Source organism: Falco rusticolus, chromosome 6 (genome assembly GCF_015220075.1).
Source record: "Falco rusticolus isolate bFalRus1 chromosome 6, bFalRus1.pri, whole genome shotgun sequence".
Taxonomy (NCBI): Eukaryota; Metazoa; Chordata; class Aves; order Falconiformes; family Falconidae; genus Falco; species Falco rusticolus.
The window spans coordinates 1,659,543-1,683,645 of record NC_051192.1 but is presented as its reverse complement, the minus strand read 5'-3'; the positions used below and the strand labels follow the sequence as shown (position 1 = coordinate 1,683,645).

The window sequence follows — 24,103 nt, the reverse complement described above, 5'->3', positions numbered from 1 at the left end:
TTGTGGCGTTCTTCTAGTTCATTCAACCTTCAGGTACCCCTAAATGGTCCCCCTTTTCTGCTATCACAAATTCATTTATACTGCATCTGAAGCTCTATGGCACCAAAGAACATCCACCACCTACTCATTTGGCAGTGTCTAGTATACGTTGTTTAAACATGCCATTGTTTCTACCACCACAGTGTAATATTTCTGTTACTATGGCCTAGAGCAAACGATCAAAAATCCTCTACATGTGATGCTCAGAGTAACCTATATACATTTTTCCAGAAATTTTGGGGTTTCTCCCCCAGCCCACTTGTGAATAATCAGTTATTCTTTTATATCAGTCAGCTGTTCATTTCTCCTCTTACCAACACTCCTAGGAACATCCTCTCTTTTATCTTCTGTTCTACTAATTTGTTGCATACTCTGGACAAACAAATACGGCTCAAACTATATTGCAGCATTTTTTCATCAAAGGCATTAACATGTTAAAAGTTAAACCAGTAGATTTTTATAATTCTTTTTCTAAAACATGTAGTTGTTTTGGCTTACTGACCCATGAGAAAACGTATTTGCAGCAGTCTATTTTTTTAATATTGTCAAAGTAAGAATAAACCGTTACAAATGACTGCCAAAATGTCGTGGTTTTTTTTCAGGTCCTGAGTTACATCCGTACAGAATGGGACCCGCTCGATGCTTGCTTCAGCATTCGTCAGCCTTGCCAGGTGTACACAGTAGAGCACTCCATTTCCGCAGACAAAGAGCCTATGGCTGACAGCTGTGTCTACAAGTGTGTTGGGAACAAAATTCAGTGCGTGGCAGTCACCAGAATACCACTGCGATCCAAGGCCATCAGCTGTTGCAGAGATGTTACAGAAGACAAACTAGTCCTGGGTTGTGAAGATTCGTCAATAATTCTGTACGAAGCCTACAACCAAGCGACTCTGTTAGCCCAGGCAGAACTGCTGCCCACTGTAATAACCTACCACCCTTCCGGAGCCATATTCATGGTTGGCAGCTCTCAAGGGGAGCTGCAGGTTTTTGACACGGCACTGTCCCCAGTTAAAATTCAGCTCTTGGCACAGGACTATTCACCTGAGGCAACTCTGCAATTCAGTAAACACTTTGACGTGCCCAGCAGCCTCGTCCAGATCCAGTGGACTGCTCCTCCAGCTGCATCTGCCGGCACTGGCAGCACAGATATTCATGACCTTTTGTTAGTGAGGTTTGACAAAGGACCCTTGGGAGGACTGCACTTCAAACTTGGTAAGTCACTGAGCACATCCGTTGAACCTTGAGCTCCGAAGGAAACATCTGTACCTCACAAGTATTTTGTAGTTTGAAACACTCTCGTTTTAGGTACAGGGGACCGTAGCCTTAAAAGCATGTAATTCCAGTGATACCTGAAGGTGTGAACCAAGGAGTTGATTATGTTTCGCAGTTGCTTAGTATTTTTCATATGGGGTCTGACAGAATAGGACCCCAATCTGTTGTTGGATCGGGGTCCCATTGTGTTCCCTGCTACTGTAATAAAGCGTAGCAATTTCTCATATGGAAAATTATTTTAATCTGCAGCATATAATTTTAGGAATTGTATTAATTCTGTAATAATACCGCTAACAGGCTATTTGTAATAATAGAATAGTAACGTTATTTTCTTTCCTAATCTTTTTGCGTGTATGTATGATGCAACTGTCCTTCCCATTACAGTGTATATTTGTCCCCATACTCTGTTCTTCCTGACTTCAGTACATGAAGCTGCATCATTTCTTTCCTTGAAGACTTTTCACACAAGAAGGAAGGTTTTCATAACCTTCAGAGAAGTCTGGTGTCTCAATTAATTTGCCAGGAGTTGTGAGTAAAAGAAGCAGTAATAATACTGATTTTGGACTTGATACAGCACTCCTCATTTTAGGTGTATGGAGACTTTAAGAGAGTAAAACCATAACTATCTTCATTTCACAAACAGAGTAACAAGAAGCAGTAAAGGAAGGCTAAAAGGCTTTCCAAGAGTTTCACAACGAGTCAGTGGCTGAATTAAGAATAAAACCCCTGCAGTTGCTCATCAGTGAGAACTGTATTCATTCCATTCAAGTCAGGCAAGTTACAGTGGTGCAAACCCACTGAGAGCTAAAAAAACAATCATGCTTAAATCTTCTGACTACCAAGCCAGTGTTTCAGCAGGGCAGACAGCCATGTCGAATATACTCATCCTGGAAAATTTCAGCATTTTGCCCATTGTCTGTCCAGGGAAACACGATTGCCCTTGTAGATCTTTACAGGACTTTTTTATGATTCTTTTGTATAAAACTGTTGAGATTAGGAAGAAGGAAGCCTTTTTTTTAAAAAAAAAAAATAGGTGACAGTAAGGATTGAAAACCTACTTTATTTCTTTACTTATTAAGACATGCATGAGCTTTTGTGGGGGGAAATCCTGTCTGAAAATGCTGCAGACCTAAACATTTGAAAGACTGAATTTAAAAAACTACGTACACCACTGCAGAAAGGTAAAGTAATATAATAGGATGTTAGCAACAAAAATGTTGGATTGACTTATAGTTTGTGTAGTTTTAAAAGAGCTGAGGCAGATTATTATTGTTATCTAAAAAAAAATATTTAAAAACCTGTTTACAAGTTACTGTTTATTTTGAGATAATTCAGCTATATTATGTTCAATGACAGGTTTAATAGTTGCAGAGTACCCCAGAACACTAATTATAACAGCTATTTGATGTTTTTGTGCATGTTGGCCATTAGAAAAAAACCACCTCTAAATTACCTCTTACCTGTCAAGCAGAAGGCACTCTACCCACATCTACCTTGCTTTTCTTCAGTCCTCCCTTGTGGGGTTTTCTCACAACAGCTTTCCAGAAAGTACAGCTTTCCCCTTGCTATCTTTAGCACATTTATGTTCTTACGAAGGCAGGCAGGCTCTCAGTGCAGGGATTTAGAGGCCTTTCCTGCTAATTGCCAGCTTGTAAACTTAATTGGACCGTCTCCCTGGGCACCGTTCCTAAATCAATTAGGCAGCGAGTTGGCTGTCACCTCTTTTTCCCGAGCAGGTTGCCTGGAAGCGCACCACCCAGGAGAAGTCAAGCATCCAAATGGGAAGATGTTGACCTCTACAGCTGAAAGTTATCACATTTTAAAATTCATTCTGTATAATTACTATAAAATCTGTTATAGGAGGAAGGCGAAGCCCTCTCTATCCCTCCCTCCTTCCTTCCTTGCAGTCCACTGTGCAAAAATACGCTGTGCTCTGTTGCATCCTGGATTGCAGCTTTACCCATCTTCTCATTCTGCCACACTACCAAGGTGGTGCGGTGTTGCTTAGTCAGCCCCGCTTCCCAACCTCAGCAGTTTTTAGCTATTTAAGAAATAATGCAAATATAAATTATACGGAATATTTAGGAGTCCATGACAGCAAAACCCAGACAGGCATTCAGGACTGAAAGAAAATCCATAATTAACTCATGGCTTGGAACTGTTTCCCATAAAAATCTGTTAAGAAACCATGTCAATGAGAATAGACAAATATGTTTTTAACTTCCAGCTGACATATGATGATTTTGGGTGAGTTCTGTGAATTCTCCATTGTGCTGTCTGGCCAGATTTATTTCAGGAAAAGATTCATATTAAATTTACCCTCAAACATTAATGGCAAATATTTTTGGTGTCTAATGCCAAATTCATTTTCAAAAGCATTGCGGCTTCTTGTCGTTGATGTCAACCCAGATCTTGAGTAATGCCAAACTTGGTGCTGGTGCCAGTGGTTCAGCACTGCTGGCCCCAAAAGACATTTTAAATATAATATTGTTTTTAATTAGCATGCAAATAAGTATTTTCATCTTCATTTGCTGATTAATGTGAAGATTGCCCAACTTATGTAATACTTTAAAAACACTAAACATTTAGGAGGAATAAAGTCTACCATAACAATTAGATACCATCACACATACACGGGTTAAACATGGCTATTACACAGTATCATGTCCATAGGCATTAATACATGCAAATATAAAGTGAAATACAGTAGACCACCATGTCTTTTCTTCAATGGCTCTAAAAAACTGAAGTATTATTTCTTTGTTACAAAAAAAAAAAAAAAAAAAAGTAAGCTTTTTTTCCCCCAAAGCGTCAGATCTGTATATGCAAGTTCTCAGCAGGTTACTTGTCCTCGAGCTATAGTCAGTTTTCCTCTACTTTTTTTCCCTTATTTTACATCACAAACAATATTCACAACTACATTTATGAGAATTTTGTGAGGTATGTTTTCTGTATATCGGGTCTGCTTTTCTCTGTTGTTGGACTTTTTTTTCCCAGCCATCCTGTAACAATACCGAGGTTTAGCTTGTTCCCTTTCTCATCAGAATTTTTTCCTTAAAAGTAGCTTTGACGAACAACATCAGAATATAAATGGAGAACATAAAAAATAATATTATGTTTTTATTTAAAGAGAGGGGAAATTTATTCGGGAAATTTTTTCTGATCTCTTTCCAATATCTGGAGCAGTAGTGATAAATTACTCTAGCACAGTGACCCAAAGCAAGCAGGAGCTGCCAAAATCCCTTGCGTGGCCTAGGTAGCACGATCATTTGGGTAGTCAGAGGCAATTAGTAATGTTACTTTCTGCAGCTTTTCAGTTGCCTTTTCTGTTCAGAAGTTCAGATCTGCAAGTCAAGAAGCTTTGACAGTCTTTTCATTTTTCCTTTTCAGAGAGAGAGTGCTGTAGATAATTGATGCTCTCATGGAGTGAGTGATGTGTTGCGTGTTTTTTTCCTTTATGGCAAGTTTGTTCTTGGTTTCATGTGCAGTGGTAATTCAAAGGTCCCTAGCTGTTGATATCTGTCCTGATATCCCCTCACAGAAGAAACGCTTCATGTAGAAAATTTTGCCAAGTTAGAAGTAAGTTCTAGAGCAATTGCAATGTGGAGAGTAATCGAGTAACTTGCTTTGAAGTTTGAGCTGCTGTAAAGTTGTATACATAGGTATGTTTGCGTGAGACAAATGCCAGGTTTTCTTGTTGCCCAGCAGTATTTCCCTACAGGAAGAAGGGCTATGAACATGAATTGATTACCTACAATCCATTAATGATAAACAGGGAATAAGCTTTTTCTACTGTGTTTAAAACAAACTTCATTGCGTGATGTTGTCACCAGTGGCTATTGGCCACAGTCGCCCACCTTGCAATTGTGAAATTCACTGACGGTTTTTCTCTGCTGTCCAAAGCACCCTCAATCTAAATATGCAAAGATAATAAGGAGCTATCTCACATAAAAAATTTAATACTGAAACCCATTAACTCAAACTTTCTAATTTTAACCAACGGCAGTTATTTTTAACTGTGCTGAAAAGTAGTCAGCTACTGTTTAGCATACTCATAGCGCTATCTTTGATTTTAATATTTCCTGTAAAAGGTGTGATCACAAGAGGACAACTGGGCCTTGTGGAAATCATCCACCAGTACATTCGTTACGACCAGATACATGAGGCAATTAATGTCCTGAATACCATGAACTGGAACACGATGGGTCATCAGTGCTATATATGCTTGAGTGCCATTGTCAATCACCTTCTTAAACAAAAGCTTACACCAGACAGAGAAGGTAAGAGACTGATTATATTTTTAATGTGTTTTTGTGGTGTCTTTGTAATTCATATGTGGATTATGACAATGTATTTAGTGGCTGCATAGAGAAGACAAAATTGAGAATCCAGTCAGCCAGCCAGATTATGGTACTTCATAATCAAATGTCATATGTAGACAAGTCACTTCAATAAAATCTGGATCAATGTGTTGATTGCATTTTAGTTTGTTTGTATCAATAGTGATACTAAGATAATGCATATTTTAGTATATATATATGGTATAGTCATGACTTAATGTGACATACGTATGCTGTAACTGTATTATGTTACAGACTAGTGGATTGAAGCATTTGTTACATATTCATGCTGAAACAGCACCAACTTAAGGGGGGACTTTTTCCTGCAGCAGGGACAAGAGATTTTAGTATGGTTTTTAAGGTGCTTTTGAAGGGTCATTCTTTCATTACAAGAACCAAAGGCTGGGAATACACTATCCTCTGCTGCCTCCTTTAGGATTATGGCATTTGTCCTCACTGTAATCTTCTGGCCCCCTGCAGTAGTAGCTGGGGTCCCTCACAATAAATGATGAATTTTAGGTTCAGCCTTGTCTCTGCTGAAGCCTGGTGTGATGCCTTCCTCTTGATTTGCTGTCTATCTTGAGACTCAATAAACTTCAGGATTTGAAGTGCCTTGATTTAGTGAAGGTGTTATCCTCCAGCCTAGCAGGCAGACAGCTGGGGACCAGGCATCTTTTGTGGCAAGAAAGAATACTTAGGATTCATGCGTGTTTGATGATAGAAAAACTCCAAGGTGCCTACATCGCTGCCAAGCCATCAGCTGTCCCATTTTGGGGGATCTGATTAAAAAAAAAATTCTCTCTGCATTAGAAACATAGTGTATCAATTCTAAATAAAACATGCTTTTAAAAGAACCCATGAAAAAAGCTGGTTTTGAAACTCTTGTAAAAATATGCACATTATAAATAGATGTCTGTGTGTTTCCCCCCATGCAGCTCCCTAACACTATTTACAGCAGATGGAATTTTATTCTGTCCAGGAGTTATTCTATGTGAACCTAACAAATTTGGCATGGTAATTTGTTTTCTTTTTTATTAGCAAAACCCAGTGGGGCCTTTTATTTATAGCAGTGGGGCAGTTATCTTTGAGATCTTTATTCTACCTTCAACATCAAGCTGGGCTCTCTAATGAATCTATAACTGTGCGTGTAGTTACTCATATTCCATGTACGTTGAAATATTTCAGAAGTACAAAACATGCTGTCGAGAAAACAGCAATGGCAAGGGAGTATGGCTTGTTTTTGCAGAGATACTGCTGTATTCAATTTTAATCTAAATTGACTGCTGCTTTGAAAGAAAATATCTTTAAAGTTAAACTTATCTTACTGTCTAGATTTAAGATAATGCAAAACCTAATTTAGGAACAGTTTGCCAGTGTTACTAACACAGTACTATTAGCACATTCAGTGCTATCAGGCCTAATAAAATAAAATGTAACTATGCTTGAAAATAAAGAACCACTATCACTAAATACAGAAATGCTAGTTCAAGCAAACATTAATAACAGCTAATCAATGAGATTTTGTCTGCCTAATGAGACAATAGGTTATATTTTTCTTTTAAAGCCCACACAAAATTCTGATTAGCAGTAGCAGTTTGCACATTCACTCTGAAGGGAGAGCCTATATAGCAAATATATAGCAAATTCTCCCTGTTCTGCCTGTAAGAACTCGTACTATGTGTTAACTTGCAAGCAGAAGTCACATAACATAAATAGTATTGATCATTGAATTTCCATTCGGCTAAGCATGTGAGACACAAACGTATACCGTGTATTTTCTTATATTATTTATAATTTTGTATTTAAAACATGCAGGAAAATACCTAAGAGCTCCAGCTGTGGAGTATAACAGTCAGAAAGTATTTAAAATGGAGAGAACTTCTGTAACAAAAGGGCTTTATTTTATTGATTACAGGGGAGGTTATCCTGTTTCACACTACAACACGCTGTAGGAGTGTCACACCCTTAGGGTTTCTAGACCCTTTTATTTAAAATTTTTAAAGAACTGTGGGCTGAAGGAGGTTCCTTAGACCTCAAGGGCATCACATGAAGGGTTCTGTCACCCACTGACCTAACACAGTAATCCCTGAAAAACTGAACTTCCTTGTTGCTTGCTGCCTAAGAGGACAAAGATGATTTGAGCTAATCAAGAGTTGATCTCTACTGGACAAACTTGTTCAAACTGTACTACTCTTACGAGTCACTTTTAATTGTATGTTGCTGGTGAGAACTTGATGTGTTATAGACTTCTTGATCCTTTTGACAGGTTCTGTTGCTCAAAGTCATTGTCAACTCTGCCTGAAAGTGAAAGTTTATAGGAACATTTGTGTTTGTACAACCTGTCATATTTTAATTTTATCTGTCCTATAACAACATCACATTTCATCAGTGTTTGAGGAATTTGACTGACTGCAAACATGAGCAACCTGTTGTAATTGAAACAGTTTGACTTGTTTCATTGCTGCTGTGTTTGAACTCCGCAGCACAGCTTGAGGCAAGCCTTGGAACCTTTTATGCTCCTACAAGACCCCTCTTGGATACAACTGTGCTGCAGTACAGGGACCCAATCAGCAGATATGCAAGAAGGTTCTTCCACCACCTGCTCAGGTGAATGACAGTTTCAACTTCTATCAACTTAAAATTAATTGCGTATTTCAATAACTACCTACTTTAATGTGGTTAACATTTTCCAAGAGGACCACCCCTGAAAAAAATGCATTCGTTGTTACTGTTTGTTTTACTTGCACTTCGTTCCTTTCAAGTAGAGTATTGCAGATAAAATGCTATTCAGAGCTCTTCTGTCATCAATACTCTTAAAATGAATCAGCCTTTCCCTTTTAGCTTGATAGAAAAAAGATAGCTTGTTTCTGAGAGATTTATATTCACCAACTGCTTGCAGATTAGCTGTTGAAACAGCTTACAAACTTGGAGAAAACACAGAGTTTAAACAGATGCTAAACTGCAAATGAACAGTGCATGGTCCAAGACATTTTTGTCTTTGCACCACTGAAACCTGAGCATTTTGTTATTCTCACCCTCACAGTTCTCATACAGAAATTCATATCCCAGTAATTCTCAGTGCCATTAAAATAAGAAGAGAAAATGAAATATGGAATTTGTCTGTAAATTATATGACATTAGAAGAGTCATAATACCAAATTCAGCTAGAATTTATAGTGCATTGGTTTATTGCTATATTTTTCCTTCAACATAAATCAATAGCCTAAAATTCAGTCAGTTACAAATATCAATATACAGCAGTTCAACCACAAATACAGCTGAAACATTCCCTCTGAGAATTATGCAGAGTGAAAATAAGGAGAAATTACCTTCTGAATGATACAATGTTTGTAACACCATGTTGAGGAGCAGTGTAGATGGGCACAGTGAGAAGACTTACAGTGCACCTTTTTTTGGTGATTCATCCAGATTGTATGCATTTCCGGCATATGCAAAGCTAGGAAGTGCAAGTTACTTTGATGGTGGGATGTGTGATTCCTTCCAGAATTCCTTAAAGTCCTTAAAGATTCCTTAAAGAAAGATGTTTTATAATGTCTCCTATGTTTTGAGTCTGAATAGGATCCTTTTTCAGGTAAACAGGTCCATTCCAATGGGGAAATTATTCTAAGTAGAAGGATGCTCCAAATATCTGCATAATATGCAGCAGTCTTTCACTGGAGTTTTCTTAATAGATGTGGCCACAACAGTGGGTGCAAACTCTGCTTTTGCCTTTCTCCTAGAAACCAGCAGGGAAGATCTGTTGCTGCAATGGCCAACTGTAGTGGCTGTGGGCCAGTTGCCTGCAGAGGACAGATGCGGAAAGAATGCCTCAGAGATCGCTGAGAGGTGTAACTATGGTGCTTTTACATCTGCAAGAGAAAGGTGTATTCCCTCTGAGTCAGGATTTGCTTCCAAATGCTAGCAGGCATGCAGAGGCATGGGGCCCTGGCTAAGCTTTCAGCCCTTGCGGCTGCTGCACACAGCTGAAACACTGACTCAATCCCCCCAGCAAACAAGGAGCTTCAGTGTCAAAATGCTGCCTGGACAGTGTGGGGCACAGACAGGAGGTGTGTAAGAGTCTCCCCATGTCTTTTACGTCCACTGTAAAGCAGCCCTTGAACAATCTACAGTTGTGGCAGCTTTTGGAACAAATGTGTGTTATTTTGCTGTTTCCCTATTGTCAAAGGGATTTGTATTCAACTGAATCAAAGTGATAGGATCATGTGATTGCTGCAGAACAGATGGTAATGCTTAAAGCTTATCTGAGAAGACATAATCTAAGTACAAAATGAAATGTTCAAAAATGGGAGATTTATCTGATAGCAAGGAAATAATGTTCAGAGCTGATCTTTGGTGTGCTAAAGTGGCTGTGCCTTAATTGGTGTTTATTTCTTTTTAGATGTTTTCTTAAGTGACTAGAATGATTTGAACATAGGCTAAGCAGAGGGTGCTACAGATTTGTTGGAGGAATGGTAAGCCATGGTTCTGGGTGAGAGAATGCCATCTAGGCGCGGTGCAATGTCTAGGAGAATCGTAGGGAGGCACGGTGCCCACTAATTCTTTTGGGCAAGCGAAAGTTGCAGCCACTGCTATTACATCCATCAGTGAAGAGCCAGTGAGGCAAGCCGCTTCTGCCAGCCTGCATTTACAGTTGTAGGTTCAGAACAGGAGGAAAAGTGAGAAGAGAATTATGCTCTTGCCTTTTCAGGTCACCATACTGTGCCTGTGAGGACACTGAAAACAGAGTAGCCCTCCCACTACCCGTTTGTCAGAGACAGAAACTGTATCTGGGTGTCAGGAAGACTGCATTTTAGGGGCGCTATATGCTCTCTGTCTCAACCCTGGTTATTTGATTTATTTGCTTTTTTACCCTTACTCGTTTAGCACTAAATACTTGCAGGCTAGTTACAAATAGTTAATGAATCTCTTCAGAGTGAATTTTTGTTACCACAGATGTGTCTGCATGACCAAACAAGAAGACTTGAATGCAGAAGCACTGTAAACTGGCAATGCCAACTTGATGCAGCACTGGGGGACATTTGTTACTCTCTTGTGAGCATGAGGAGACAAAAGCACTTTGTACCCTATTGCAGCAAGAAGTGAAGGAAACGCAGTGCTTCCTAAATTACATACACTTTAAGTATAGCTGATATTCCAAAAGTATTTCTTGGAATAGAGTAGGGCCTTCCACAATTCCTTTGGGCTTCAGAGAAAGCAAGCAGCAGATGCACAGAAGTTCAGTCTAGAGGCTAAGGAGCTAAAACACACAGGGGAAGACCCAGAAGCAGGGTAGGAAGAGCGAGGAAAGTGTGGTTAGCGGCATGAGTAGAAGACAAGGAACTGGGGATGAAGGCCTAAAGGCAGGGGTGGGGACGGACGGAGTCTCACAAAAGCTCAGAGTGGGAGTACAGGGCAAAATGGGGGAAGCATCCTAATGTGTATGGTGGGCTGCAGAGGAGACAGACACGTAAGGGATGGACAGGGAAGGGTGGAGTCTTTCATACCAGATTAAAACATTAAAACACTTAAATGTTTCTAGATCTAAATCTGAAAAATGTTCATATAAACAAAAGTTTTCACCCCCCCTTTCCAGCTTTCCTTTGAATGCCCCACCAATCTGCCTTAAGCCTTTTCTAGAAGGACCCACTCTTGGGAGAGAAATATTAATTCATTCTACATGCTGAGACAATCTTTGACCTGCCTGCTGAGTCTGCCAAAAAGGTGCCAGTTATTGTTGTACTTTTAAAGATGTGAGTGCCTGTATTTACTAGAATTGAGAAATACAGTTACCTTTTCAGAAAGGCTATCCTCACCTAGTAATAATCATGTGCCAATGATTTTAATCTTTACTGTAGGCTGAAAGGTTGTATATCCAGTTGCAAATAACTGGAGACATCCATTTTCACATTATCGGTGAGATTATAGGCTAAACATTTTTCTACCATCAAAGAGATCAGTTTCTGGAAAATGCTGAACACTGAGATGGTAGGTGCCCTCCTTTAGCTGTCGACGGGCACTGTAGAAAGAAGGTGCTGCGTTGGTACTGGCTGTGTTGCAAGGGTGGGTTAGAAAATGATGCTGCAACCTGAGGTGGGCCAAGGAACACTGACAGCATGATTGAAACGGATCGCAGTTAGACCAATGGAAAATGCCTTGCAACATATTTGATGCAGCCATATTATTTGTATCTGTTGTTATAAAAGCTAAGTTCTCAAATTTGCAAACTATGCATCTTCAGCTTCCACTAAAGTAGGAGCTTAGAGCTTTGCAGATATAGGCCCTGAATGTAGAATATGGAATACCTCCAAAAACAGGCGTTCAGTATACAAAATTAAAATTAAAGGCCTCTTAATTATATGCCAGGGATCCATTACAACAGTATTTATGGAATGAATAATTATTTTCACTTTAAATCTTATCTATAATTAAAAAATACAGGAACTGAATTACAAGTATAGAAATGTATCTTAGGTGTTCCTTGCCACTTGAGTAGCACTTCGGTATTTTATTATGATGTCACTGCTTATAATAATATAATGCGTTATATCATTATGTAAAATGTTGAGCAGAGGTGGATTTATTGGGAAGCCTTGGGGAGCTGTAACCTTCTTGCCCCCACCCTTTTGTTGAGCGCTGCCTACTAAGTGTATTTGCGTAATGGAGGAGTGGCTGCACAACCGCCTGCCTCTGTATAGCAGCCTCATCTAGCCGTGTACACTACATGGAAGGGGATGGAATCGTTTTTCACTCATTAACTATGGCATCGGTGACTCATGGCTTTGCTTCACTCTGATCAAGCATTCGTAAATTGTACTTGTCATATTTTCTAATGCATGAAATTGTCTTGTTTGTTTGACACACACAGAGGCACAAACACATGCCTGCTCTGTTTTGTTGAAATTTTTCTGTCTCTCTCAGAGAGACGGTGAGGAGCTAATATAGCATGAGCTGGAGGTAAAGGCAGGGCTGGAAAGTAACATCTGAAATGCAAAGAGTCGGAGAATTAGAATGCAGCCACAGCTCCATGTTTGTGCTGTGCCCTTTCCTTCTTTGTAATCCTGTTCTTGTGTTTGTGAATATGCAGTTTAAAGGATTTTTTTTTCTTTTTTCTTTTTCTTTTTTTTAACATGGAAAAATATGAAGATTCAAAACCATTTGGACTTTTCTGTCTGGTAATTCCATTAAGAGAATGTCATTGGGGTTTTTTCCCTTAGTACAAATACATTTCCCCACAAATCAAAGCTCTGCTGTAAATAACAAGATAGTGTACTTGCTTCTTCCAAGAGCAAAGTGCAGCTCTGATCACATTCTCTGGTACAATTTTGGATGGGTTGCTGAAAGGTTCTCCTTTGTCTGAATCCAAAAATGAAAGCTTCCACTATGTTTTTATTGTTGCTGTTTGTGCTCTTTCGCAAATCTTCTCGGAAGTGTTGTGTACTCTTCCCAGTGTCCAATGTAAGATGGTACTGGTTAAATGCAAAGAAGAATTTAGCTCCACGTTGGGCAGAACATTCATAAAGTGGTATGACTTTACACACAGAACTTGATAGAGCTCCTTTGTAAATAAACACTCATAAAGGAGATCAGAAAGTAGGTGATCATTAGCATCAGCGGAGATCTTCTATCCAGTACTGATTTTTATGAATCACTTAACTATTCGAGAGTTCTGAAGTGTACTGCTATACTACCTGACATGATGCCTTGACACAGTCAGTTATCACTTAAGTCCAAGACAGCCTTTGAAAAGCTAAAAAAAGCTCTTTTGCCCTGCAGGTACATCACTTATGCAGTACTAACTACCCCTTGGTAAGCAGGTTTCCGTATCACTACACTGCAATCTGCAAAGTAGATATTCGCTGTGAGTATTCCATCCTAAATAGGGCCCTAAATCAAAGGTGAAAAAATGCCTCAATTCCATAGGAACAGTTCCCAATCCCATCTGCTGCCAACTGTATGGAACTGAGGGAGGGTGAGCAAAGAGCTTTTATGATCCTTTTTAAGAGCACCCTAAAAGTAGAATCTATAATTATATTGGTACATAGTGTGTCACAAAATATGTATAAACATTAATGATGACATGGTTCAGGACTGTGAATGTCTTTTATATTCATAAGGTAACCTATTAGGCATTAAATTATGCCTTCAGATAAAATGACCACTGATGTCAGTCAGGTTCTCTATGGTGGCCACATGAACAGAATTCATCTCTATGGGAGTAGGTTCAGTAGCAGCATTCTGACTAAAGTAGCACCTTCTGGAGAGGACTTTGAAGAGTCAGGTTTTGTCATCTTGTGCAAACGATCAAAACCAAAGGTTTTCATATTACCACGGCACTGATAAATGAGAATTTCAATTGCTGTGATGGAACTGCACATGAAAAGATTCCCCTGGTCATGCTTCTTGACCTGTTTTAGAAACAAGAAATAAAGGCAACTATTTAATGGAACTAGATTATTTTTGTAGTTAAAGAGGTTAAATATCTCAGGAAAAGTTTAGAAGGTTTTTGCTTCAGTCCTATGTTGCTAATGATTTTTTTTTTTCTTGAACCATCCCCACAACAGTTTTCAATTTCAGTCAGATGCTTTGATGCCATAGGAATGGCTCCAGGATTGAATTCTCTAGTGGTGATTACAATGTAAGAAGTATTGAGCAAAATATCAGGGAAGGGAGGGGGACAACAAATGACATTACATAGTTGCTTGAGAATAAAATCCCATGAAGATAAACCACAAGAAATTCTGTCAGAGACTTGGACAAGATTTTCTGCGGAACCTGATGGGAGACACTGCTTGGAGCATGGGAAAAAGGCCCTCCCACACACTCAGAGCAGTCCCGGGGCTGCTCTAATACGGAACCGTTTCCCACAGCCACCAAGAGATGGCTGCTGGGTGGCCCAGAGTGCTGTCAGTCCACCAGTTCTCTGCTACGTCCCTGCCCATGGGACTGCGCTAGAAAAAGGAACATGGAATAGCTACACTGGACTAATGTTGTCTGTGCCAAGGCTATTCCCACTTGCTGGTTAATCTGACTTTGATACTGCTACTTTCAGAAGCTAAGCCCACATGGAGACCATTGTTGTGTTGTGTTGTGTAACTGATAATCTGCCCTCATAAGGTGGCTCTTTTCTGCTGTACCAGCTGTGCAATTCCCCTGAAATCCGAGGGGCTTTGGGCATACATCAAGAAACAGTGCAAATATACCACATTCATGGAAAAAAGCTCAAGAATAAGTTCTTAACAACACATCACCACCCTTGAGCAGCTGCAGTGAGCCTCAGCCTTTGCAGGTCACCAGTTACGCCATCTCAGTCAACGCCACCTAGTCACTAATACTGTCTCCTCCTGGAGTGACACTCAAAAGTCTCTTCTTGAGATCCTGACCAAGAACCTGAATTTAAGATACATCTTTTTTCTTGCAGACTTTCCAGATTGATTCATGTCTCATCTCTTTACCAAGATACTCTTTCTCCATTCATCTTCAGGGTCTTCATGAGGCCCACCGTTACACTTTCACTTTTCTGTACAGGGACTATCTGGCAATATTCTGTCTTGAGCTCAGCTCGGCAATCTGTAATCCATTTGTTGTGTGCAAAAATTGTTTGGTTTTCCTCCCTAAAGAGCTTTGTTTTTCTGACTTCTCCTGCTTCCATCCCAGTACCCTCCAGGAAGACCTAATTGAAGATTCAGGCAGCCCTAGGCTTCCGATCTTCAAATGCAGAGCTCACTTTTATGGGTCTTCAGAGCCAAAGAGCCTGCTAAGGAAAGGATACAATAAGTCGAGTGTAGAACAAAAGTCAGCAACAGTCAATTGTCCAATAACTGGATGTAGTGTCTTGGGGGTCCACCTCACCTCTCCTGATTTAATAATGTAGAATTTAGATGTCCTACACACTCATCTGAGCTTCCTCTGTAGTTAGTATAAAGACATGGGCATCCAAAGGATGAGTAATCCCATTGAAGGGAGATGTCTAAGATAAGCGTGAAGAACCAGACGTCAGTGTCTATCCCTATCAATTAACTATAAAAGGAGCCTACCTGATTAGCTTAAATTAGCCATGTAAAGGTGAGCCTTTTGAAGATAAATGGAATGTTTTGCACTGTAAATGTCTAGATCCTGTATCACATTATTACTGGCCAGTTAACAGATCTTAGATGCTCAGATATAGTTTCTGTAATAAAGGGAGAGGCTCAAAGACTAGCAAAAGTACATGAAGAGAGGTTTACAGAGAGACACAAAAAGCAGGTCGGCATGCAGATCTCTTTAAAAATCCTCTTTTGACCAGTTGGCCAGGATAGGAGTGGATGGGGACATTTCTTAGTTTACATTAATAAGTGTTGAAGTATCGGTGAAAGAGGTTATACTGTAGACAGGTAAACAGCAATGCATGACCGGCACTAGATAAAATTAATCCAGAATTTCTGAAGGTAGTCAAACATAAAATAGCTGAAATACACACTGTGGTGTATAAGCTCTTACTAAGAATGACCTTAGCACCTGAGGGCAGGAACATGGAAAATGTGATGTTAGTTTTCAAAACACAGTCTGGAAGGACCTTGAAGAACTATAGCCCTGTAAGTCCAACCTCTGTACCAGTGAAATCAGTAGAAACCATATTAAAAAAAAAAAAAAATGACGAACAGGCAAATACGTTGTATTGGGAGAGAGTCAGCAGGATTTCTGTAAAGGCAAGTCATGTCTCAAAACTCTGAATTCTTTGATGTCAGCAATCATGTCAGTAATGGATATCCAGCTGCTAGTGATGAAAGTTTTACCATTGAAGACCTTTTTGGAAGGTCTCCCACCAAAATGTCTTAAAGAAACTAAGCTGCCACAGGATAAGAGGCAAGCTCCCCTTTCATAGATAAGTCAGTCATTAAAAGGTAAGAAACAGAGTAAACGGTCAGTTGTCAATGGAGGTCACTGATGGAAATTGTAAGTATAGCAGATCTGTACTCGTGATTAGCCTGGCAAAGGAGCAAATAGTGAGGTACCAGCATTTGCTAATGACACAAATTATTAAGACTAGTAAAGATAGGGCCTGCTGTGAAGAACAGCAAAAGGGCTTCACAGGACTCAGTGACATAGTGTCAAAATTAAAGATAAAGTTAAATGTAAATAAATTCAAAGTGCAGCACGTGGCAGGGGGTGACTCCTAACTTCACGTATAAAATGATGGAGTCTGAGCTCACCATTATCCTGGAAGAAGAATTTGTTCTTATCACTCTACAGCTATAGAATAGTCAGTTCAGTGTTCGGCACAAGTACAAAAAGCAAACTGGATGCCAGGAATTCTTAGAAAAGGAGTAGACAACAAAACAGTGAACTTCAGTTCACCTGAATTTTGTGTGTAGTTTTGGAGTTCCATAATCTGTAAAAGGATATAGTGAAACTCAGAAAGCTTTAGGAAGGGCAGCCAGGATGATTAAAGGCATAGAGCAGCTTTAGTGAAAGGAATGACTAAATAGACTAGAACTCCTCAGCCTATAGAGGAGGCAACTGAGATAGAGATCTATTAAATTGTGGGTATCGGGGAGAAAGAGCACAGTGAATGACTGCTCACTGCTTCCTCTAATACAAAACCGAAGGGTCATCAAGGGAATCTAACATGCGGCAGTTTGAAAATACAGTGATTCTTCACGCGACATATAATTAAAATGTGAAGCTCCTTACCACGGGGTGTTGTGGATGTTAAAACTGTATGTGACTTGAAAGGCAAGGTTCAGGGAAGAGAACTTCACTGAGGAATGCCAACACAGAGACCACCTCTGGCTCAGCAAACCCCCGAGAGTTGCTTAGGCCAGTGTCACCATACACTTGCCCTGTTCCTGTGTCCTTTCTAGGCACCTGGCTGTTGGCACGGTGTTAGGTTAGATGTAGCTTTGGTCTGAGCAAGTGGTCATTCTTACGTTTCATGTTCTCGCACATGATGCTGTGCAGAATGAGCATAAAATACGCCTGAGTTTTCCATTTGCTCCCTCAAAAATGCGCCAAGACTTGTACGATCGGAGCTCTGCAGAATTTCTTGCCTGGCTGTCCTGTGGCTGTATTTGCTGTGATGGAGTTCTTACGTGTGGGAATTTTATGAGCATTACCACTGCATTATTTTGTTACAAAGAAATAATATTGGCTATTGACAAACCTAGATGGAAAAAGTCATTTACTTGTTGTATGTCAATACAACAATACAAAAACAACAACAAAAAAAAATACCGTAATGGACCCATAACTCAACAGGTGATTCAAAATTTGGCCCTGCACCATGACTTTGTAGTTAGATGTTTATCTGTAGGCAGCCAGCTTTAGAAAATAGTGAGCTAATATATTTTTTCTGAGAAGTCTTAGCACTAAAAATACGCATTTTATCCACTGTCAGGCATGAGGGAGAATTGGCCCTGTACCTCATGGAAAGTCAAGGAGGAAAAGGGCCTGTTCATCTTAACTTTAATACTAAATTTCCATCTGCTGCAGTTTGAAATTACAGAGATATCACACATATACAATAGGGATTTATTATAGAGGCAGCAACTCATCCTTAACCGTAGCAATGATACTGGGCCTCTGTTATAGAGCTGTCTTTGGTGTGTAGACATGCTGATATGTTTGCTCAATAAAATCCGGCTTTCAAGACATACTGTTAAGTTTACATGATCACCAGAGTGAGAGGGATAAAGCTGGAAAAGAAGAAAAGCAGAAGTGAATTAATGCAATAAAGGCTAGGATTTAACAGCCAGGGTTGAGTAAAATAAATGTGAAACAACAGGTGTTACTGACTCTTATCAGCATTTTTAATTAACACCTGTTTTTAGCCCAGAGTGCTCTGGAAGAGTATGTTGGAGTGTGTCTGTATTTAAAGATAAAAATAGACTGTTGAGAAGTTACTAAGTAGTAAGAGGTTGAGGGAAGAGAGGGTTGGGGGGGGGGGGGGGGGGGCGGCTGTGTTTACTGGGTGGGTGTTAGTTGCAGCTTAGAGAAACCTGAAGGAAAGCCACCATAATAAAATTGCAAGGTAGGGAAATATTACTATGGCAACAAAATATATTCTCTTAAAGGAAAATGAGTATGAAAAAGGAAATACAGAGGGTGGGAAATTCAAAGGAAGGACACATTACGAGAAGACTGAATCTTGTTCAAAAAGAAATAAACCTTCATGGTTTCAATTTATATAATAATAATATAAAAATATAAATATAAAATTTAATATATAAATATATAAATATAAAAATATAATCGTAATAAATTGCTGCTATCCAGACTTTTGTAGCACCTACTACTGAAAATCTGAGAGCACTTGACGGACGTGACTACACAGTGGGAAATGTTGCTGTGGCTCCCAACAGTTGTCCTCTTCAGTGGCCCATTCTGCCAGAACCAGGGCTAACATAACTGACCAGCATCACATGGGAACTGTATGACATCAATGTTCATAGAACCAGGATCTTTAAACTAATATTTCTTTGGTGTAGATATAAGAGAGTTCTATAGTGTTAAACTAATGCTGTGTTATCGTTAATTTGAGGAACGTGTCAACAAGTAAATGACATAGCTTTCTTTATAGCTAAAACTACTACTTTTTCTAGAATATATCATACATCTGGACTATTTCTTACTAAATATATTTTAAAAGTTTCAGTGGCGCCTTCTTACTAAATGAGTTCATTCAAAATTTAGCTTAGTTCACTTGAAAATCTGAGTCAGAAATGCCTGAAGAGCTTTTCTTTGAACGTAGAAAGTCTGTCCTGAGAAGAAGCGTGTATGTTTAACAGTCACCTGAACTATTTCACACTAGAATACATTTAGGTTTCCTAGAGCAGAATATCATCCTAGAAGATAGGAGTCACGTGGTAAGATTTTAATTTTTTTTTCAGGTTGGGAAGGTCTTCAAGATTCACAGCCAGTTCCAGCCCTCAAGGGCTTTCTCTGGCCAGGGAGTCATACTGTCTGGCTCCCCTTATTAGCTTTCTCTTTCCTCCTATTTTTTAAATTTGGTTTGTTAGTTTGTTTTCTTGCTTCATACCAGAGGGTACCCTTTGATGTGAAGGGCATTCAATTCTACGCCCAACAATCTATAAAGTTATAGGTGAACTTCTTTAGTTTAGAGATACATAATTTGACAGTGTACTTCAAGTAACAGAAATTTTGGGTGACTTGAGATATTTGTGCTCGTTTCAAATTTTCTTATGGTTATTCACTAACTTTTACTTGAGACCTATTTGGTTATGGCCTTTGAAAGGTTCCATAAGGGGTTTCTTTTTAAACAAGTCACTCAGGCCCCAAGTCCAGCACTTCACTTAACATGCCTATATTTATTTAGGCCCCATAGAAAATTACAGGTCATAAACCCATACATTAATGCTTTGCTAAATTTGGGCCTGAAGGGATGTATAGATTATGCCTGGACAACCTTTAGGGCTTCTGCATCTAAAATACAATTTAGAAGATTATCCCCTTGACTCAGATGCATATAGAGCTGGTGGCTGGTTCTCCATTAGCCTTTGGTGTGCTCTGCAGCACTTTCTCTTTGATACTCTTGTATTCAAGAGTATCTCAGCAGGCAACAAGGTTGCGGACCCTCCTCAGAGGTTTGTGTGTCCTATTCAGAAGAGCTCATAATGTAAAAAACTAGTAGCATAATAGCATGAGGTTGGCAAAAAAATACCACTAGCATCTCAGAGGTTGGAACGTACCAGCACATCCATTGGTTCCTCCATCAGTTCCCTACTAACTTACAGAATCACAGATGAATCCCAACCAACTCTACAGAAGGTAGAAACCTCAGAAATAAGCATATGCCTGCCAGTTTTGTGAAAATCAGCAACCGGTTAGGGTCAGATAGGACGCAGGAGGTTATCTCCATCCCCAAAAAAGCTACAGCAAAAGTTGAGCAGATGTGTTCTGCCAGTCGAGACGTGCACGGCGTAACACGGAGCGCAGTCTGTGTTGCCCCCTGCCCAAACGGCTGGGCAGGAGCCGTCTACCCCGGTGGGAGCGGGACTGCCCGTCGGCAGCGTGTGCTGCAGGGCACGGGGGAAACGGGCAGAGTTACCACGCTGAGGCCCGTGCAGGAGGAAGCGCAGGAAGCTAACCAATAGTGCGCTTTGCTGCTCACAGAGGATTTCCTTCTAGAAAACAGCAGTTATGGTTTAAATTTCTGATTGTGATACATGAAACTTTTGGTACGCCTTTGCACATACATTGGTGTTGAAATAGTCTAGCTGCCGTAAACCAACACCCAGCAATGAATTTATTTTTGCCAAAGGAGATCAGTAGTATCAGGGATAGTCTGTTTTCCAGGCAGTTCATTATCCAAACAAATAAGAAGAAAATATGAAGTAAATTCAGAAGTTATGGGACCGAGTCCCCCAAATCACGAGATTCTGAAACACAAACCTGCAGTATGGGAGAAGAGGGGAAGATAGGTTCTTCGGAGAGTTCCTCGTCTTTGGGCTGCATTCAGTGATCTGCTCTGCAACTATTTTATTTAAAATAGGGTGTTCTACTGAACTCACGAGGGTAAAATTGGATCAGATTTTAGTTGACTTTTGTTTAAACTATTTTGGTTTTTTTTTTTAATGAAACCTAGGATCTTGAGCTATATATTCCTTTCCATGTACTCTGGGTAAAGTGCGGGTATTTCAGCATTTGCTATAAAATGCAGGATATAAGTCTTTGACCGATACTACATTTTTTGTATGAAAGGTTACATAGCAGTCTAAATCTTCAGAATTTACTGAAACTTTACAGTGTTTCCTTGAGGTCAATAGAATTTCTGGGTTGGCATTTCAAGGGTGCGCTGCCTGACTTCATTACGCATGAATGTATTTTGTGTGAAATATATAAGGCCTTAAGCCATGGACCAAGGTTTTTAACTGGGCTCTGAAGCTGTGTTCTGAAATACAGCTACGTGCCTAAGTCGGTGGTGTTACGGTCAACAGGCGGTTGAAAACCAACCTGTCCCCATTTAAATCAATGCCTTGTGACCTCGCTGCACACTTTTTACATTCTTCAACCTGATAATCTCTGTTTATTCTCCGAGTTCCACTGGAACGGGGTGCAGAGTCATTTTACAGATGTCATTCTTTATTTTAATATTGTCTAATTTGAAAGGAAAATATTTCAGATAATAACATTTTTTGAGGTAAAAAAGCATGAAAACCATTTCTGTTCCAAAAATTGCTGATATGAGAACTTGTGGGAAACAGGTCCTTTTATGAATAATTATTATTATTGTGTTTAAAAAATGGGCAAGATGCCTAGAAATTGAATGAAAGAATGAGCTATTAAATTGAAATATTAAATGAAATAACTGAATTAAAAGTGATCATGTAAACCCTGCGGTAAGTGTTGGGAGCTGTAGCTGATTGAACATATTTTCATCATCTGTTTTGTATGCTTAAATACAATTGCTTGATGTAAGTAAACACTTGATTGATATTCTGAATACTTTAAAATCTGCATATGCATCACAGAATACTGAACAATTAAAACTTAATTTCAGTGTAGTTTGATTACATGTAAATTATTTCAATATTCATTTTTTCCTGTTCTGTTTGCTCAGTGCATATTTAATATCCACTTTTTGAATGCATATCACCCTTGATTGGACTGTGAGATGAAGAGGACTCTGAAATTTCTTCCATTAAAAAGGATTGCCTTATAAATATTATTTGTGCCACAGCTCTTCCCCTGCAGATTATTTTCTAAATGTTGTGTACCCTTATTGAAGACAAGGAAAAAAACTGCTGCAGCCCTTCTTTATCAGCCCAGCACAAGGAATATGCTTACATGGTCGATGGGCATGTCTAAGAAGGCTTGTTGGTTGTAACTAGTCCCTAAAGAAATGTTCCCATCTTTTCTGCGCTGTATTTCTCTCTTGCTTGCATGAGCTCTCTCTCCCTTCCCTTCCTCCTCCCTCCACATGATTTATTTTTTTTCTGGTTCCTGGACTTCTTATGAGATGTTTTAATACTATGGGTAAATATTACAAATATTTTCAAATCGACCATTTTCAGACTGAAAAAATGCATCTCTATCTTTAAGTGACCACATTCAGTTTAGGTGTTGTGGAATACAGATGACAAAATTCTTCCTTTTGATATATTGGTAGAATCCCTCATAAAAACCGAAGAGACTTCTTTTCCCTTCTCCGCAGGCTGCAAACCATGCATGTTGTTTTGATCTACAATATTTAAAATCACCTTATTTCTGAACATCCAACAGGAGGAAACCCTGGGCATTTGATACTCTTTTTATTTATGCCAGTGAAAAGAATAGCCTTTCTGAAGTTAATCGATAACATTCTATTTTTTAATTACTTATAAAATGCTCTCCTGGCATCTTTTCAGCTAAGTCACATTCTCAAAATACAAACAGGCAGCAGGTCTGCTTCCACCGTGGAAGGCAGGTCTGGATTCTTCTCTGCCTTGGCCAGTTTTGACATGACCCCTTTGTTTCCTTGTCCATACAACAGACGTACTAATAGCCATCTTTTAAAATTTTTGTAGGATATGTAGAAAGGTTGCATAAGTGCGTATAATAACAGTATTATTTTATTTTATGAGAATTTGAACTTAATATTGTATGTGCTAAACAGCTTGCAGGGGAATGTTTTCCTATCTGTCCTATACAGTTAATCGCAGTTTGAGAGTTCTAATCTTGAAGGTCATATTTCTGTTGGCTGTCACTTTGACCAAACAAGTGGCTGAACTTCATGGTTTACAGGCAGATTTCCTTATCTCTCTCTTTCAAGAGACATATGAGTCTTGATTGCTGGAGTTATTGTGAAGCAAGCAATAAGTAACGAGGTGGTGAGGGGTGGGAGGACACTTGCGGTGGCGGTGGGGGGGGTGGGAGAACACTTGCTTCAAGACCAGTCCCCTGTAGGTGCCAGTTTAGGAAGCAAATATTGTACCTGGTGACTGCAGCACGAGAACAAAAGGGAGGGTGTTTTGCTCTGTGTGTGTGTGTGTGTTTGCTTGTTTGAGGAGCTGATAAAGTGAAGTGTGCTAGCAACAGCGACAGGTCTTCCTGCGACAAAACATGCTTAGAAAACAGGCATTCTTATCTTGATGGTCTCCTGCTGTACAGAACTCTCTAAGTGTTCCTGTAGAATATAAACAACACAACTCTCTTGCCAAAGAGACTCAAAATAACAAGTACCTTCTAGCTAATTTAAAAAAACCTGGACATTCCTGACTGATGTAATACTGTTTGCCGAAGTAACACAAACTTGTCACTCTTGTTTGAAACCTCCATGTTATTTTAAAGCGATTCCATTTATAATAATTTATGAAGTATCTGTGATTGTTATTTCCAGCTCTCTTGGCTTGTGGAGAGCATTTCTTGGATAGTCTTTTTTTTCCCCCCCTTTTTTTCCCCTCAGTACGCTAATGAGCTAACTTTACAGTGTTATGAATAGGGGTGGGCTATAATGAGACTGAAGTATGTATGTCAGT

General features: G+C 39.4%; 1 protein-coding gene across 3 annotated transcripts in view; it reads left to right on the top strand.

Annotated features, from left to right (window-relative positions):
- Nucleotides 1-24,103, top strand: part of LOC119149897 (WD repeat containing planar cell polarity effector) — a 154,683-nt gene that overhangs the window by 82,013 nt on the left and 48,567 nt on the right. For all 3 annotated transcript variants that reach the window (XM_037391769.1, XM_037391771.1, XM_037391772.1), the window contains 3 exons: nucleotides 642-1,251; nucleotides 5,403-5,591; nucleotides 8,135-8,258. In XM_037391769.1, the coding sequence (XP_037247666.1) occupies nucleotides 642-1,251; nucleotides 5,403-5,591; nucleotides 8,135-8,258 (923 nt within the window). The remainder of the gene's footprint in view (nucleotides 1-641; nucleotides 1,252-5,402; nucleotides 5,592-8,134; nucleotides 8,259-24,103) is intronic.